The sequence below is a fragment of the Leucopleurus acutus genome, assembly GCF_964270905.1.
Source record: "Leucopleurus acutus genome assembly, chromosome: 5".
Classification (NCBI taxonomy): domain Eukaryota; kingdom Metazoa; phylum Chordata; class Mammalia; order Artiodactyla; family Delphinidae; genus Leucopleurus; species Leucopleurus acutus.
The window spans coordinates 127,042,471-127,062,495 of record NC_139147.1 but is presented as its reverse complement, the minus strand read 5'-3'; the positions used below and the strand labels follow the sequence as shown (position 1 = coordinate 127,062,495).

Genomic DNA, 20,025 nt, shown 5'->3' with positions numbered 1-20,025 from the left:
AACTAATAAATGCATGTGCAGATATATGTTATCTACACATATAAGACATGTTTAAAATTCTGAAAATCCACATAATGACTGGGATAAATTTAGGCTCTTTTACTTTTCTGTTTGCAAGAGACTTTAAGGGGAAGGAGGCTCAAATTTTTTAGTGCACAAGTACATGACAAAAGAGTGAACTAGGGCTTCCGTGGTGGCGCAGTGGTTGACAGTCCGCCTGCCGATGCAGGGGACACGGGTTCGTGCCCCGGTCCGGGAGGATCCCACATGCCGCGGAGCGGCTGGGTCCGTGAGCCATGGCCGCTGAGCCTGAGCGTCCGGAGCCTGTGCTCCGCAACCGGAGAGGCCACCAACAGTGAGAGGCCCACGTACCGCAAAAAAAAAAAAAAAAAAAAGAGTGAACTAAACTTAATACTAGTCTGCTTCTAATATCCAAAACTGATCTTTTTATCATATTTAGACTTGGTTAACATGAGTGACATTAATATTCCCTTTTAAAAAGAGCCTTTAGGTACAAATTAATAATCAACATGGTTTCACCAAAAAAGGCATAAGCCTGGTAAATAAGTGCGTGAAAAGATGTTCAACATCATTAGCATTAAGAAAATATATATTAAAAAGCACAGTGAAACACCACTACATATCTACTTGGATGGCTAGAGTAAAAAGTATTGACAATATCAAGTGCTGATGAGGATGCAGAACAACTGGAACTCTCATACGTTGCTGGAAGAAATGCAGAATGGTACAGCCACTCTGGAAAATGGTTTGGCAGTTTCTAATGAAGTTAAACATACACTTATCATAAGACCCAGCAATTATACTCCTGGGCATTTACTTTAAAGAAATGAAAATTTATGTTCACACGAAAGACTGTATACTAATATTCATAGCACTTTTTATTGTGATAGCCAAAAGCTGGAAACAACCTAAATATCTTTCAACAGTTGAATGAATAAAACAAACTGTGGTGTATCTACACAATGGAATACAACTAAGCAGTAAAAACAAACCAACTACTGACTCACACAACAACGTGGATTAATCTCAAAGGCATTATGCTCAGGGTTTACATACTGTACAATTCCATTTATTTGGAAATCTCAGAAAGACAAAATTATAGTGATGGAAAACAGATGGGTGGTTTTCAGGAGTTGTAAGTAGCTCAATCATATGACTATAAAGGGATAATATGAAGAAGTTTCGGGGATGATGAAACTGTTTTGTATCCTGATTGTGGTGGTGACTACGTAAATCTATACATATGTTAAAATTCATAACTTTACACAGGAAGGAAGACAAGTTAGTTTTACTGTATAATAATTAAAAAAATAAGAAGCAGTGTGGCAAAGAGCAGAGTTTGCAGTAATAATTTTGAGTAAATGGGAAGAAAAGCACAAACACTGAAGCTAGTAACAAATAAGCCTTAATATAATCATAAGCAAAAACTGGACTAAAATTAAACAACTCCTGTATTATGTTCTGTCTAAAGAAATGTGTTGATTTCCAGTTCACAATGATAGGTTAAGTACCAGCATCTAATCTCTCCCCACAATTCCCAATGAAACAATACAGTGCAAAAGAAGTTTGGAAAAAATACAAAATAATAAGAGTTTGACATGGGGCAAACATCAGAAGGCATGGGATACTATAAAGAGCAGTAGCAAATTAGCAGTAGAAAATTTGAAGAGACAATGAAAATAATTTAAAAGCTTGGTTAAAGTGGGTACGCCAACAGCTATGAGACTTTAGGCAAGTTATTTAATATCTCTATGTTTCAGTTTCATAATCAATAAAATGAGAATAACGATGTATATTCTATAGGGTTGTCATGAGGCTTCAAGAAATGTATGCACATAAAGACTTAAAATAGTACCTGGTACATAATAAGTACAAAACTTAAATTTTCTATTATTGATGGCTTGATAGGTCTAAAGTTACTGATATGATTACATTTCCTTCTTTATGGGTTTAATCACACTATTTTGTTATACAGCATATATTTACCAAAATAATTTATGAATTGTTCTTTATTGGCTTTCAATTTTTAGAATCTGGAAAGATATTCTTGGAACTATGTATTGAAGCAGAATTTTAATATTTAATTTTTCTTAGATGTTGCCTAAGAGAAGGTTTAAACTTACAGATATACAGATATACCAACAGGAAATTGGCACAAAGGCCACAAAACAGGATAAGGAGAATTTTAATATTTTTTTGCTTTCATTTTACAAAAAAATGTATGAAGAAATACTACAATAAATTCTGAAATGTGGGTTCTTTACAAACGAATGACTATTGTGTTAGGGAACTGCAGTAAGTTTTATATTTTCCATAGGTTAAGAATTCATTAGCATAGGGGTAGGCATAAACAGACTCTGGAACATATTCTTGTGCCAGAAAGTATGGAAGTGCTCAAAAAAATATTTAAAGCACATAGGAACAGGCTGGAAAGAAATTCCCCCTGGCTAAATCTGCAACAATTTCAGCACCAAAATGAATAACAATAGTACTGTTTTAACCAGATGAACAGAACAGGAATAAAACAGAAACCCATGAGTCCACACTGATACTAAATTTTAAAAAATAAATTTGAAATTTAAAAAGGTAAACAAATTAATAAATACATAAATAACCAAAGGGAGAAGGGAAAGTTCTTCCTTAGAGCAGAGGGCCAACAAATAAATATAAAATAAATGACAGAGTTAGGAAATCGCCACTTCAGTTACCATTTTGTGACTATCATAATAATAAACGAGTCAGGCAAAATCACAAAAGAATGCTCAAATTATTATGTCAAAGTTTGATAAGAAACAGGATTATTTACACAGTCTTAAAAGAATATTCCCACAGATTACTTATTCATTAAAAAAGAAAATGGTAACTCTACATGGGAGATACTCAGCAGACCTTACTTACTAAAGTGATCAAAATTAATTATCAACAATACTGAACAAACTGCCATCATGTGCTTCCTGATGTGATTCACTGAAAGCAGAATATCATTTATGTAGCATTCCTGCCACGAATGCATAATCTCAATCTAAACGTGTAGATCAGACAAAAGTAAATGGAGAACATTCTATAAAATAACTGGTCTGTACTCTTCAAAATGTCAATGTCATGAAAGGCAAAGCCTGAAAAACCATTCAGATTAAAGGAGAACAAAAAAAAGACATTACAAAAATGCAATGTGGGACTTCCCTGGTGGTGCAGTGGTTAAGAATCCACCTGCCAGTGCAGGGGACATGGGTTCGAGCCCTGGTTGGGAAGATTCCACATGCCATGGAGCAACTAAGCCCGTGTGCCACAATTGCTGAGCCTGTGCTCTAGAGTCCATGAGCCGCAACTACTGAGCCCACGCACCACAACTACTGGAGCCCATGCGCCACAACTACTGAAACCCACATGCCTAGAGCCTGTGCTCTGCAACAAGATTAGTTACTGCAGTGAGAAGCCTGTGCACCTCAATGAAGAGCAGGCCCCGCTCGCCACCAACCTGAGAAAGCCCATGTGCAGCAACGAAGACCAAACACAGCCAAAAATAAATAAATAAATTTATTTTAAAAAATTTTCTAAAAAAAAAGAAATACAATGTGCTATTATGGCTTGGATCCTGGGCTGGAGAAAAATTGCTATAAAAATATTATTAATACTTATTGTACACATGCATATTAATATTATATGGGGAGGAAGAGTGAAAGGGAGAGAGAGCGAGAGGCGCGCAAGCATGTAAGAGTACAACTGGGAAAAATTATTGACAATTGATGAACTGAAGGAAATAAGAGTTGATTTTTCGATTAAAACTTTTCTATAATTCAACTTTAAAAAAAGTATTTTAAGAATAGCTAAATTTTTTAAACTTTGGTTTTACCTATTCTACTATAATCGTTAAAATAGCACTGACATGAGAAAAGGTAGATCACAGAAAGAGGAAGGAAAAAAGAATTCAGTTAATCCTGAAGAGTGGGACTGTGAAACTTCTAGTTGAAATGGTTACCATGGAAAACAAACAGTCAAGCATATAAGGACAATACAGTTCCCCCTAAATAGCTAGAAAGTTTTAAGGTATCTTCAAAATGTTAAGCATAACTGAGGGTTAACAAACAGCAAACATTTTGGCAGTTCTTTGATATCCTTGCTCTAAAAGAGTATTTTCTTGGATTCTAATTAAAAGGAACAGAGTTGGAATCTAAAAAAGTAAGCTTGCACGGTCCTATGAAGAAATGGCTGAATACGGGTTTTGGAGTCTCAGTACTGGGTATCTAAAGATGTTTCTAAGAGGTGCTAAATGCTAAATCATTTCTGATTGCTAAAATGAATAAGAGTACAATCTAGTAGTGAGGTATTCAAACTTCATACACATGTTTAAAGTAATAAAGAATGTGTGTCTAAGAAGTTAACAAAGTTAAAGCAAATCTCACATAAATGCTCTCTTACTCAAAGAAATTAAAATAAAATTGGGTAGATAATGCATATGCAGTAAAAATAAATAATAGAAAACCAACATAATCATAGAACAACATTGTGAGACTGTAACAAGTCAGGTCTAAGACAATAAATGATGGTATGGAGAATTAAAAATAAATTTAGATATAGTTATAATCTCCAGATAAAACAGAGAAGTGCTATTCTTATTCTCTTCTTGAGGAAAATGTGAAAATCAAAAAAAAGATTATCTTAACTCTATCATTCCCTTTCAACTCTGAAGCACAGCTTAGAATATCAGTGAATTGCATTTAGGCTACTGAAAAGTTTGAGACGAAAAGAGGATCAAAGCTGAAGAGTCAACAATAAATGAAGAAAAACAAGGGGTCAAATTTTCAGCATTTTTCCACAAACTATAATAAAACACCTAACACAATCAGGGATATTTGTTATTAAGAGCGGCTACAAAGGAGAGATCAAAGACATGAATTAAGGCAATTTAAGAGTTAATCATAGCAATAATAAAGCATTGTTTCTATGATGAACTTTTAACATGAAATTATAATTTTGTTATATCTATTGATTACTTTAGTATAATGAAGTGTCATCTAAGCATCCCATATTACCAAAACAGGAATGGATGAGCTCACACCTAAACACCACCTTATACCTAACTTATGGGGTTGGTGTTTTGGTCTACATGAATGAGTGTCTGCAATGTATAAAATAACTCCTAATTCTTAATAACAGATTGTTACTGTTAATTAGCAATAATTATAATTGTTAATTAGTAAGTAACAAGTTAGTTCTCATACAGAAGTATTAAATTCTTAATTCTCTGTATGATAATTAAGTTGACTATTCCAAGTCTCTTCCAGACTGGAGAGAGTTTGTTGAATTCCTGCCCTTTTCACTCCAACTTATATGAATGCAAAAAGGTCTAAACTCTGCTAAAGGCCTCCAAACTTATGTAAGTATGATTCACCACAAAAACTAAGCCATATCTAAGGCTTACTATTATCATTACCTAGAACAGTGCCCGAAATACAGCCATGATCAGAAATTTTCATTATATTAAATTGATGAAGTTTTGAAATTGCTACTATAGTAATGGTATTTTCCCTAAAATAGTCATAATGTTTATGTCAAAATTAAATATTAATATTAAACTTTTGCTACATTATAGCAAACTTTTTCTATTCTTTTCTGTTCAAATCTGAAGATATAATATATCTATCTGTAACACTGAATCACTATGGCAATAATTCTCAAAGGAAGTGGCTGCGTTTAAGAATTATCAACTATGTTCCATGAAAGGCTTTTGATAATCCTACACGATATCAGAAAAGCTTTCTAAAATGACACAGAAAGAATATCAATAAACTCCTACCTGTTCTGGCATAGCTCCATGTTCAATTCCAGTCTTCAATAATCTGTAGCAATTACCAAACAGATCCCATTTTGTGAGATCATGAGCGCTAAAATAAACAAAAATGCATTAACTTTATTCTAGAGTGGAGGAAGGTTTAAATTTGTTGAGCTCAGTTTCAATGGGGGAAGAATAAAGTAACTTCATTTTCTAGTAGAACTGTAAAAGTTCCATAAGGAAATGTTCAAGTCCTCAAACTTAGAAAGAAAAAGAGAAAGAGGGAGAAGGAGAGGGAGAAAAAAACAAAGAAAGAAAGAAAAAAAGAAGGAAGGGGGGAATGAGAGGGGGAGAAGAGAAGAGGGAGACGGGTAGAGAAAGACAGAGTGGAAGCTGATATTAGGAATTCATTAAAAGAAATCAAAAACAATAAAACTTCATATGTTAAAGTGAAGGTTACCATTTCTTTCTTTCTAGTATGTTTTAAAGCACATTTAAACAAATTCATTCAGAATTTCAAAGTATAAATACATGCGTATTTTTGAAAAAGAGATTTGTATTCACGAGATGGAGATAAATAAAGACAAAGTCAGGGTAAAGGAAATATGGCACAGTTCCAAAACTTTAGTGTAGCTATTTACATGTGCTGAGGACTTCTGAATGAGATAACACTGACAGTGTAAATTCTCATGAGCTCTGCTACTAAAAATAGCACAATTACTCACTGTCAATTTTTATCTTCAAATGTCAAAATATTTTCTTAAATAGGAGTTTTACACTGGTTGTCAACTTTTATTTTCAGATGTCAAAATATTTTTTCAAATAAGAGTTTGTTTCTCCATGGAATTCCAAAAATGTACTTGTGTATACAGAAAAGGCTTAGATTTTAGACACTGCTTTTGAAATCTGAAGTATTCATCAAAGTAAGGGCTACGCCTAAACATGCTTTTTCACAACAAAGTTTTTTATTTTCCTTTCTTTATGGAGAAGATAAGCATGTTTCATTACAAGGGATATGCAAATTACAATTTGAAAATGACACCTATTTCATTGATCTGAGCCTTTTTTTCCTTATTCAAATCCAACAGTTCTGTCTACATAGTAAGAACACAATAATAAACAAACTAGACAAACAAGGACAATTCAGGAAAAAAAGCTTATAGAAATAATTTTGTGGCTTTCTCCAAAGCTGTGATTTTTATTTAGTAAGATTTCTAAGAGCTATCAACTGAAAATTATACCTTTAAAAACTCTAGCTTGCAGAATAAGCTCATCTAATTTGTTAATTATACTGATTATCTTAAACTTTTACAGTGTACAGTGTACATTCATTACACTGAATGATAAATCTTACTCCTTAAGTAATCAAATTATAATAAAAACTCATAATTTATCTGTAGGAAATCTGAATAATAAAAACATCACAACATCTCAATATTTCTCTAAAATTTCCCAGTGTTACATGGATGGTAAACATTAAAATCAGTTTGTTTTATGTTGACTAATATAGGTTATTCATTAAATCTACTTTAAATAAAATGACATACTTGTGGAAAGAGGTTAACCGCTTTAATGTAGAAAGAACATTGTAAATATCATCATCATCAGCTTCTTCTCCCTATAAAAAAAACAGCAGACAGTACCTTAATACCATAAATTTACTCATCCTCAAATTCACATGGAAGTCTATTAATACTTACTGACTAAAGAAAAATTCTTTTTTATTATATAAATAGTATATATTCACTGTTGATAAATGAGAAAATACACATAAGCAAAAAAAACAAAAAGTAAAAAACACCCATAAGCCCAACACCCAGAAATAACCACTTTTGCATTTTAAACAATGTCATAAATGTGACTTCGTACAATTTTCTGATTAATACCTTTGGATAAATTCCTTGAAACTGCTGAGTGAAAGGATAGGTAGTTTAAAGATTTTATTGGTTATTTCAAAGATTTTACTGATTGTCAGTTACATCTGCAACTTCAAAATCACAATGAAAATCAAAAAATGGTTGAAAAAAATTAAAAGTTAAAATTAAAAATTAAAGTAGGGGAAAACTGATTACATGGATTAAAAGTAAATCCTATCAGCCTGGCCGTCAGGACATACAAAGCTGTGGGAATTCCAGATTGCCTTACATAGATTGAAAGGAGAGGGCAAGAGACAGGAATCACAGAAATAATTATAAAAATAACCAGTTGGAGATGCTTGCTGCTATCTTAGGCACACCACTGGTAAGCAGCTATCCTTTATAAGCACACAATTTTTATGTTCTATTCATTAGCACGTAATAGTTCAATAATATTAAAATGCAAATTAGGCCCCAGGAATAGAAAATGAAAAAATGACTTAAGAAAAGTCAGACCTTTTTTGAAAGAGAAAAAAAAAGTCTGTCTTTTATGAAACAGATTTTTAAAATAAAAATGAAGTGTAACTGATCTTCATAAAATGAACAACTGCAATAATGCTGCTAAGTTTTGAAAGTAGAGAATTCTACTAGATTTTATTTTAAAATGGAAACAATTTAAAACTCAGCTACCTTGAAAAATTATTAGCCAAAATCATTATATGTACACATTAACTTTAAAACAGACCTCTTGCAATAGATCTTCCACAGAATGATTGAATCGATCTACAAACTCATCAATCAGTTGGCTTCGAGCTATGTCAACTCTGTTCTGGATGGTATACTCTTCACTGCATAAGATGCTATAGGTTTTACTGCAGGCTTCTAGAACATCTGATTCTATGTGTTTCTCCACAACAAATTTAATCTGTTTTAGTAAAGCATCTAGATGCTGAGGAGGAAAAAAAGAAAAACCATGATATTTAGATTAACAAAAATTTAAAAAAAGCATCTGTCATATAACAAGTAAGCCTATATATTACATGAAAATAAAATAATTCAGTTAATAAAACTGACTATAATAGCAGAATTTCAATTTTATAGTGTCTTACCTTTTCCATTCTACCTGTGCTATAAATTTCTAGATCAAAATACTGTGGGATTTGTAGCAAGTTTGCTACCTTCTCTGCATCCGCAGAATACTAGAAGGAGAAGCAAAGAAAACAAAGTAACTACTTTAATAGTACAGTGTAATAAGCAAACTCAGTGGCATATTATCACAAAACTGTAAATGAAACTGTACCTTTGATAGCAACATAGGCAGTGTGATGATAAAATGCTCAGTCAATTTGTTTCTATCATCAATCTGAGTTTTCCTTTCTTTGGCAGTTAGCACCTAGAAATAAATTTAAATGGGCAAAGAAGAGTGTCATGTACTAATTTATAAATCTAGAATGTTACAAAGATGATGAAGCACTGGCAGATAATATAACAGAGAATTTTCAGAAAAGCTTATTAACAAACTACTAAAATAAATGTATCTAGTTTTATTCAAATTACTTTATTACTATTACTTTATTAAGTAGCTACTTATTTTAGATAAGTTACTACTTGTTTAAGTAAAAACAAAAACATTTCTAAAAAACCAGTTATGAATATAAAAATACTGGAACCAATGGAGAAATAATTTTTCTAGAGTTTTAATCTCAATATGTTAACAGTTATCTCCCCTAGGTTAAATAAACTATTCTAAAAGTACTTTAGCAAGTAATCCTTTTTAATACCATCAGCAGCTAGTAAATTTTCACTTATTTTTAAAGCATATACTAACGATGTCTCTGGACTCATTTATATTTGATTGTTCTTGTAATTAAGCCATAAATCTGTTAGGCAATAATCAAGACAGAGGGGTACAGGCCTGTGATCACTGAACAGATTAGAGCCCTTCACCTTAGCCTGTATTCAACTAGCTAAACTATAGGTGGTTCCAAAAATAAAATACTAAAATGCAGGCTCAGTTAGGATAATTATTTTCCCAAAGTATTCTGCAGTTTATTATCTTGAAGGAATTTACCATCATAATGTTGAATGGTTTTATGGGACAGAAACATTCCAATGTAAATTGCCACTTTATAAATGTAAACCCCAATGTTTGAGAATGTATGAAAGAATAGGGCCTCCTATCTGATTCTTCTTTCAGGTTGTTTTTCAACCTCTTAAACATATAAAGTAAACATTTTGGAATGATCTACCACCAAGTGCCATGTTTAGTTCTGCACAAAGCAATTAAAGGGGCTACATGTAAAGTGAAATATGTATCTAGAAATGTATGCAGGATATTGAGAAGTCTTGAAATTCATTTGACAATGTAGGAAAGGTCTAAGGATGTGGACTTTAGGGTAACAGCTATTTTGATTAAACGGTCATTGTGTCAGGCACTCTACACACATGAACTCATTTAATCCTCACAATATCTCCGATGGGACAGCAAAAATGGCATAATACCTATGAAGGGGAATTTGCCAATATCCAACAAAATTGTATACGTATTTTTCCTTTGCCCCAAGCAGTCCCACTTTAGCAATCTACCCCACCAACACACCTGGTACAAGTACGAAATGACACACTATTATTTGCTGCACATTATTTCCAGCAAAAGACTGACCCAAAAGACTCTCAATATTATATCCACATAATAGATCATATATAGCCATAAGAAAATGAAGCTCTCCAAATAAAGTTATGGAGTAATACCCAGGATATACTGTTAAATTAAAACGTAAGGCACAGAACACCATATAAAGTATGCTATTCTTTGTAGGAGACAGGAGATTGAAACTGAGGAGAATGGAGAATAAGAATACACATATTTGTACGTGTGCATGCATTCATCTATACTTGCAGAATGAAACACTGGAAGGATAGACCAAAAACAAATAAAAATGGTTACTGGTAGGTAGCAAAGGGGTGTAGAGGGAGGCATATAAGAAAGACATCTCTAAATATATATATATTTTTTAACATGGTTTTGACTTTTTAACTATGTAAATTTTTTACATATTTCCAAAAAATAAAAATAGAAAACATAAAAGTAAAGAGGTGAAAACCCTCTTATGCTAAATTTAAGTCAGAAATATCAATATGAATGCGTGATTTAAACATATGTGTATATATAGAGAAATATATATATTTCTTAGCTCTGTGTACGAATGGTGCCTAGCAGAAATGATAACCAATTGACAATGAGTAATCCTAGTAACAAGATTTTGATCTTTACACATTACTCTATATCAAAAGGAACAAGGGCTCGTGGGAGATTCCTGTGCTAGGGTAATGTAGTATCAGCCTACAAGGTGACTCCCAATTGACCATTGTCTCCTGGTATTCATGCCCTTAATATAATCTCTTCTGAAAATGAATAAGGCTGACGTGTAATCTAAGGAATATTGTGGGAATTATATTGTATGACTCTTGAGGTCATAAAACACATACAAGTGTCCACCTTACTCTCTTTTGGACCATTCCTTCTGGGGGAGGCTGGCAGACTTGAAACAGTCCTACTGAGAGGTCAACATGGTAAGGATCTAAGGCCTCCTACCAACAATCAACACTAACTTGCCAACCATGTGAAAGAACTGTTATGGAAGAAGCAAATTTACTATCAAGACTTCAGAGGTTAAAGCTCTGCCTAACATCTTAAGTGCAACTCTATGAGAGAATCTAAACCAAATTAACAGCTAAGCCACTCACAAATTTCTGACCCACAGAAACTATATGAGACCATGAATACTTTAAGCCTCTAAGTTTTGAAGTATGGTAGTCCCCCTCTATCCATGTGGGATACATTCCAAGACTCCCAGCAGATGTCTGAAACTGCAGATCATTCCGAACCCTATATATACTGTGAATTGGTACAGCCACTATGGCGAACAGTATGGAGGTTCCTTAAAAAACTACAAATAGAACTACCATATGACCCAGCAATCCCACTACTGGGCATATACCCTGAGAAAACCATAATTCAAAAAGAGTCATGTACCACAATGTTCATTGCAGCACTATTTACAATAGCCCGGAGATGGAAACAAACTAAGTGCCCATCATCGGATGAATGGATAAAGAAGATGTGGCACATATATACAATGGAATATTACTCAGCCATAAAAAGAAACGAAATTGAGCTATTTGAAATGAGGTGGATGGACCTAGAGTCTGTCATACAGAGTGAAGTAAGTCAGAAAGAGAAAGACAAATACCGTATGCTAACACATATATATGGAATTTAAGGAAAAAAAATATCATGAAGAACCTAGGGGTAAGACAGGAATAAAGACACAGACCTACTAGAGAATGGACTTGAGGATACGGGGAGGGGGAAGGGTAAGCTGTGACAAAGCGAGAGAGTGGCATGGACATATATACACTACCAAACGTAAGGCAGAGAGCTAGTGGGAAGCAGCCGCATAGCACAGGGAGATCAGCTCGGTGCTTTGTGACCACCTAGAGGGGTGGGATAGGGAGGGTGGGAGGGAGGGAGACGCAAGAGGGAAGAGATATGGGAACATATGTATACGTATAACTGATTCACTTTGTTATAAAGCAGAAACTAACACACCATTGTAAAGCAATTATACTCCAATAAAGATGTAAAAAAAACACCATGCCTATGATAAAGTTAATTGATAAATTAGGCATAGTAAGAGATTAACAAAAATAACTAATAAAATAGGACAATTATAACAATATACTGTAATAAAAGTTATGTGAATGTGGTCTCTCTCTCTCTCTCTCAAAATATCCTGTATAAATTTAACACCTTTTCCATCTTAACTAAGAACTCATCAAGCACTGTGGCTATCACTTTTGCAGTTTGAGGTGTGACAGCAAAACTAATAGGAATTTCTTTTTCCTTCCTCACAATTTCAGATAGAAATCTATTCTTAACGAAGATCTTAGCAAACTCAGCATATGATTTTTTTCTTTCCTTGTTAAGTCTAGAACTTTCACCTATTCGCTTAAAGGAGGCACTTACGGCTTCTCTTTGATATATCCGAATTGCCAGCATCACTACTCTTGGGCATTCAGGCGATATTAAGTAAAATAAGGGTTACTTGAACACAAACACTGCAATACTGTGACAGTCAATCTGATGACCTACAACAACCACTAAGTGACTAACTGGTGGGATACACTGGACAATTGTATGATTCAACGTCCCGGGCAGGATGGAGAGGGACAAAGCTGGATGGCATGAGATTTCATCATGCTTCTCATAACAACATGCAACTTCAAACTTATCAACAGATTACTTTCGGAATTTTCCATTTAATATTTTTGGATCATAGCTGACTGGTAACTGAAACTGTGCGAAGAGAAACCATGGGTAAGGGACCACTACTGTAATTTCTTTTACGCAGGAATAGATAACTAACATAAGCAATAAAGGTAGAAAGTGAGACTGGGACATTTTGCTCTGAAAGAAAGCATTCAAAAAATGATGACATGTCAAAATAATAAGAAATTAGCCTGAAGGGGCTGTCATTCAAAATTGGGACATAACATATTCTTAAAACTTTTATTTTGGAAAATTTCAAAAACACTCATTTTGTCATTATTGTTTCATCAATTTTCCTAAAGGTTTTTTTCTTCCATAGCATTTTAAAATTTTAAATGTCTTTATTGGAGTATAATTGCTTTACAATGGTGTGTTAGTTTCTGCTTTATAACAAAGTGAGTCAGCTATACATATACCTATATCCCCGTATCTCCTCCCTCTCACCCTCCCTATCTCACCCCTCTAGGTGGTCACAAAGCACCGAGCTGATCTCCCTGTGCTATGCGGCTGCTTCCCACTAGCTATTTTATACTTGGTAGTGTATATATGTCAATGCCACCCTCTCACTTCCTCCCAGCTTACCCTTCCCCCTCCCCGAGTCCTCAAGTCCACTGGCTATGTCTGCATCTTTATTCCCATCCTATGAAGAACCCTAGGTTCTTCATAATTTTTTTTTTTTTTAGATTCCATATATATGTGTCAGCATACGGTATTTGTTTTTCTCTTTCTGACTTACTTCACTCTGTATGACAGACTCTAGGTCCATCCACCTCACTACAAATAACTCAACTTCGTTTCTTTTTATGGCTGAGTAATGTTCCATTGTATATATGTGCCACATCTTCTTTATCCATTCATCTGTCGATGGACACTTAGGTTGCTTCCATGTCCTGGCTATTGTAAACAGAGCTGCAATGAACACTGTGGTACATGACCCTTTTTTGAATTATGGCTTTCTCAGGGTATATGCCACGTAGTGGGACTGCTGGGTCGTATGGTAGTTCTATTTTTAGTTTTTTAAGGAAACTCCATATTGTTCTCCATAGTGGCTCTATCAATTTACATTCTCACCAACAGTGCAAGAGGGTTCTCGTTTCTGCACAACCTCTCCAGCATTTATTGTTTGTAGATTTTTTTGATGATGGCCATTCTGATAGGTGCGAGGTGATACCGCATTGTGGTTCTGAGTTGCATTTCTCTAATGATTAGTGATGTTGAGCATCCTTTCATGGGTTTGTTGGCAATCTGTATATCTTCTTTGGAGAAATGTCTATTTAGGTCTTCTGCCCATTTCTGGATTGGGTTCTTTGTTTTTTTGATATTGAGCTGCATGACCTGCTTGTATATTTTGAAGATTAATCCTTTGTCAGTTGCTTCGTTTGCAAATATTTTCTCCCATTTTGAGGGTTGTCTTTTCGTACTGTTTATGGTTTCCTTTGCTGTGCAAAAGCTTTTAAGTTTCTTTAGGTCCCATTGCTTTATTTTTATTTCCATTTCTCAAGGAGGTAGGGCAAAAAGGATCTTGCTGTGATTTATGTCATAGAATGTTCTGCCTATGTTCTCCTCTAAGAGTTTGATAGTGTCTGGTGTTACACTTAGGTCTTTAATCCATTTTGAGTTTATTTTTGTGTATGGTGTTAGGAAGTGTTCTAGTTTCATTCTTTTACATGTAGCTGTCCAGTTTTCTCAGCACCACTTATTGAAGAGGCTATCTTTTCTCCATTGTATATTCTTGCCTCCTTTACCAAAAATAAGGTGACCATATGTGCGTGGGTTTATCTCTGGGCTTTCTATCCTGTTCCATTGATCTATATTTCTGTTTTTGCTCCAGCACCATACTGCCTTGATTACTGTAACTTTGTAGTATAGTCTGAAGTCAGGGAGCCTGATTCATCCAGCTCCGTTTTTCTTTCTGAAGATTGCTTTGGCTATTCGGGGTCTTCTGTGTTTCCATACAAATTGTGAAATTTTTGGTTCTAGTTCTGTGAAAAATGCCATTGGTAGTTTGATAGGAATTGCACTGAATCTGTAGATTGCTTTGGGTAGTATAGCCATTTTCACAATGTTGATTCTTCCAATCCAAGAGCATGGTATACCTCTCCATCTGTTTGTATCATCTTAAATTTCTATCATCAGTGTCCTATAATTTTCTGCATACAGGTCTTTTGTCTCCTTAGGTATGCTTATTCCTAGGTATTTTATTCTTTTTGTTGCAATGGTAAATGGGAGTGTTTCCTTAATTTCTCTTTCAGATTTTTCATCATTGCTGTATAGGAATGCAAGGGATTTCTGTGCATTAATTTTGTATCCTGCTACTTTACCAAATTCACTGCTTAGCTCTAGTAGTTTTCTGGTAGCGTCTTTAGGATTCTCTATGTATAGTATCATGTCATCTGCAAACAGTGACAGCTTTATTTCTTCTTTTCCAGTTTGGATTTATTTTATTTCTTTTTCTTCTCTGATTGCTGTGGTTAAAACTTCCAAAACTATGTTGAATAATAGTGGTGAGAGGGGCAACCTTGTCTTCTTCCTGATCTTAGTAGAAATGGTTTCAGTGTTTCACCATTGAGAACGATGTTGGTTGCGGTTTTGTCATATATGGCCTTTACTGTGTTGAGGAAAGTTCCCTCCTATGCTTACTTCCTGGGGATTTTTTTTATCCTAAATGGGTGTTGAATTTTGTTGAAAGCTTTTTCTGCCTCTACTGAGATGATCATTTGGTTTTTATCCTTCACTTTGTTAATATGGTGTATCACATTGATTGATTTGCCTATATTGAAGAATCCTTGCATTCCTGGAATAAACCCCACTTGATCATGGTGTATGATCCTTTTAATGTGCTGTTGGATTCTCTTTGCTAGTATTTTGTTGAGGATTTTTGCATCTATGTTCATCAGTGATATTGGCCTGTAGTTTTCTTACTTTGTGACATCTTCGTCTGGTTTTGGTATCAGGGTGATGGTGGCTTCGTAGAATGAGTTTGGGAGTGTTCCTCCCTCTGCTATATTTTGGAAAAGTTTGAGAACGATAGGTGTTAGCTCTTCTCTAAACCATCTGATCCTGGGCTTTTGTTTGTTGGAATATTTTTAATCAGAGTTTCAATTTCAGTGCTTGTGATTTTTCTGTTCATATTTTCTATTTCTTCCTGGTTCAGTCTCAGAAGGTTGTGCTTTTCTAAGACTTTGTCCATTTCTTCCAGATTGTCCATTTATTGGCATATAGTTGCTTGTAGTAATCTCTCATGAACCTTTGTATTTCTGCAGTGTCAGTTGTTACTTCTCCTTTTTCATTTCTAATTCTATTGATTTGAGCCTTCTCCCTTTTTTTCTTGATGAGTCTGGCTAATGGTTCATCAATTTTGTTTATCTTCTCAAAGAACCAGTTTTTCATTTTATTGATCTTTGCTATTGCTTCCTTCATTTCTTTTTCATTTATTTCTGATCTGATTTTTATGATTTCCTTCCTTCTGCTAACTTTGGGGTTTTTTTGTTCTTCTTCCTCTAATTGCTTTAGGTGTAAGGTTAGGTTGTTTATTTGAGATGCTCCCTGTTTCCTGAGGTAGGATCGTATTGCTATACACTTCCCTCTTAGAACTGCTTTTGCTGCAACCCATAGGTTTTGGGTTGTCGTGTTTTCATTGTCATTTGTTTCTAGGTATTTTTGATTTCCTTTTTGATTTCTTCAGTGATCTCTTCATTATTTAGTGTATTGTGTAGCCTCCATGTATTTGTATTTTCTACAGAATTTTTCCTGTAATTGATATCTAGTCTCATAGCGTTGTGGTTGGAAAAGATACTTGATATGATTTCAACTTTCTTAAATTTACCAAGGCTTGATTTGTGACCCAAGATATAATCTATCCTGGAGAATGTTCCATGAGCACTTGAGCAGAAAGTGTATTCTGTTGTTTTTGGATGGAATGTCCTATAAATATTAAGTCCATCTTCTTTAATGTATCATTTAAAGCTTGTGTTTCCTTACTTAGTTTCATCTTGGATGATCTGTCCATTGGTGAAAGTGGGGTGTTAAAGTCCCCTGCTATGCTTGTGTTACTGTTGATTTCCCCTTTTATGACTGTTAGCATTTGCCTTATGTACTGAGGTGCTCCTATGTGGGGTGCATAAATATTTACAAATTGTTGTATCTTCTTCGTGGACTGATCCCTTGATCACTATGTAGTGTCCTTCTCTGTCTCTTGTAATAGTCTTTAAGTCTATTTTGTCTGATATGAGAATTGCTACTCCAGCTTTCTTCTGTTTTCCGTTTGCATGGAATATCTTTTTCCATGCTCTCACTTTCAGTCTGTATGTGTCCCTAGGTCTGAAGTGGGTCTCTAGTAGACAGCATATATACAGGTCTTGTGTTTGTATCCATTCAACCAGGCTATGTTTTTTGTTTGGAGCATTTAATCCATTTACATTTAAGGTAATTATCGATATGTATGTTCCTATTACCATTTTCTTAATTGTTTTGGGTTTGTTATTGTAGGTCTTTTCCTTCTCTTGTGTTTCCTGCCTAGAGGAGTGCCTTTAGTATTTGTTGTAAAGCTAGTTTGGTGGTGCAGAATTCTCTTAGCTTTTGCTTGTCTGAAAAGGTGTTAATTTCTCCGTCGAATCTGAGTAAGATCCTTGCTGGGTAGAGTAATTTTGGTTGTAGGTTCTTCCCTTTCATCACTTTAAATATGTCCTGCCACTCCCTTCTGCCTTGCAGAGTTTCTGCTGAAAGATCAGCTGTTAACCTTATGGGGATTCCCTTGTGTGTTATTTGTTGCTTTTTCCTTGCTGCTTTTAATATTTTGTCTTTGTGTTTAATTTTTGAGAGTTTGATTAATATGTGTCTTGGCATGTTTCTCCTTGGATTTATCCTGTATGGGACACTCTGTGCTTCCTGGACTTGATTAACTATTTCCTTTCCCATCTTAGGGAAATGTTCAACTATAATCTCTTCAAATATTTTCTCAGTCCCTTTCTTTTTCTCTTCTTCTTCTGGGACCCCTGTAGTTTGAATGTTGGTACATTTAATGTTGCCCCACAGGTCTCTGAGACTGTCCTCAATTCTTTTCATTCTTTTTTCTTTATTCTGCTCTGCAGTAGTCATTTCCACTGTTTCATCTTCCAGGTCACGTATCCGTTCTTCTGCTTCAGTTATTCTGCTATTGATCCTTTCTAGAGAATTTTAAATTTCATTTATTGTGTTGTTCATCACTGTTTGTTTGCCCTTTAGTTCTTCTAGGTCCTTGTTAAACATCTGTTGTATTTTTCCATTCTATTTCCAAGATTTTGGATCATCTTTACTATCATTTCTCTGAATTCTTTTTCAGGTAAACTGCCTATTTCCTCTTCATTTGTTTGGTCTGTAGGTTTTTACCTTGCTCCTTCATCTGCTGTGTTTCTCTGTCTTCTCATCTTGCTTAACTTACTGTGTTTGGGGTCTCCTTTTCGCAGGCTGCATGTTCGTAGTTCCTGTTGTTTTGGTGTCTGTCCCCAGTGTCTAAAGTTGGTTCAGTGGGTTGTGTCAGCTTTCTGGTGGAGGGGACTAGTGCCTGTGTTCTGGTGGATGAGGCTGGATCTTGTCTTTGTGGTGGGCAGGATCGCGTCCGGTGGTGTGTTTTGGGGTGTCTGTGACCTTATTATGATTTTAGGCAGCCTCTCTGCTAATGGGTGGGGGTTGTGTTCCTGTCTTGCTAGTTGTTTGGCTAGGGTATCCAGCATTGTAGCTTGCTGGTCATTGAGTGGAGCTGGGTCTTAGCGTTGAGATGTACATCTCTGGGAGAGCTTTCACCATTTGATACGTGGAGCTGGGAGGTCTCTTGTGGACCAGTGTCCTGTACTCGGCTCTCCAACCTTAAAGGCACAGGCCTGACACCTGGCTGGAGCTCCAAGACCCTGTGAGCCACACGGAAAAAGAGAAAAAGGAAAAAAATATATGTATCATTGCTCCCAAAGTCCACCGCCTGAATTTTGGGCTGATCCTTGTCTATTCAGGTATTCCACAGATGCAGGGTACATCAAGTTGACTGTGGAGATTTAATCCGCTGCTCCTGAGGCTGCTGGGAGAGATTTCCCTTTCTCTTCTTTGTTTGCACAGCTCCTGGGGTTTAGCTTTGGATTTGGCCCTCACTCTGCGTGTAGGTCTCCTGAGGGCGTCTGTTCTTCGCTCAGACAGGGTGGGGTTAAAGTAGTAGCTGATAGGGGGCTCTGGCTCACTTAGGCCAGTTGGAGGGAGGGGTTCGGAATGTGGGGTGAGCCTGCGGCAGCAGAGGCCAGCATGATGTTGCAACAGCCTGAGGTGCGCCTGTGCTCTCCTGGGGAAGTTGTCCCTGGATCACAGGACCCTGGCAGTGGAGGGCTGCACAGGCTCCTGGGAGGGGAGGTGTGGATAGTGACCTGTGCTTGCACACAGGCTTCTTGGTGGCTGCAGCAGCAGCCTTAGCGTTTCATGTGTGTCTGGTGTCCGCACTGATAGCCGCGGCTTGCACCTGTCTCTGGAGCTAGTTTAGGAGGTGCTGTGAATCCCCTCTCCTTGAGCACCCCGAAACAATGGTCTTCTGTAGCATTTTAAGGCAAGTTCTTTTTATATCATTTCACCCCTAGTATTTAATTATGTCTCTAACAGATGAAGATGCAAGAATAATTAAGCTTTGCATCTCCAACAAAATTAAACAATAATTCCTTATTATCATTTCATATCCAGTCCTTTGTTTTCTCAGTCTCTACTTTTTGGAGTCCTCCCTATATTCGTATTTAATGTAATGTTTAATATGGTTAAATTTATGTCAGCCATTGGGCTATTTGTTATCTCTATATCTTATGTCTTTTTTTCTCCCCTCTCTTCATCCTTTACTGCCTTCTTTGCAGTTAAACATTTTTTAGTGTGCTATTACAATTTCTCTGTTGGTTTCATTTCCCTTTTTTAGGTATGAGTAGTTACTCTAGGGATTACAATATACTTCTTCAACTTATTACAACTAACTTCAGATTAATAATGAATTAATTATAGCAAAATACAGCAATTTTACTCCAAGAGAGTTCTATTTCCTTTAC

At 35.5% G+C, this 20,025-nt stretch overlaps 1 protein-coding gene across 2 annotated transcripts in view; it reads right to left on the bottom strand.

Annotated features, from left to right (window-relative positions):
• The window catches only part of STAG1 (STAG1 cohesin complex component), a gene marked incomplete at its 3' end in the record, with an annotated part of 425,107 nt that overhangs the window by 42,900 nt on the left and 362,182 nt on the right, over positions 1–20,025 (bottom strand). For both annotated transcript variants that reach the window (XM_082840023.1, XM_082840022.1), the window contains exons 17-21: positions 8,951–9,043; positions 8,760–8,849; positions 8,396–8,599; positions 7,342–7,412; positions 5,819–5,906 (exon numbers count right to left, since the gene is read on the bottom strand). In XM_082840023.1, the coding sequence (XP_082696149.1) occupies positions 5,819–5,906; positions 7,342–7,412; positions 8,396–8,599; positions 8,760–8,849; positions 8,951–9,043 (546 nt within the window). The remainder of the gene's footprint in view (positions 1–5,818; positions 5,907–7,341; positions 7,413–8,395; positions 8,600–8,759; positions 8,850–8,950; positions 9,044–20,025) is intronic.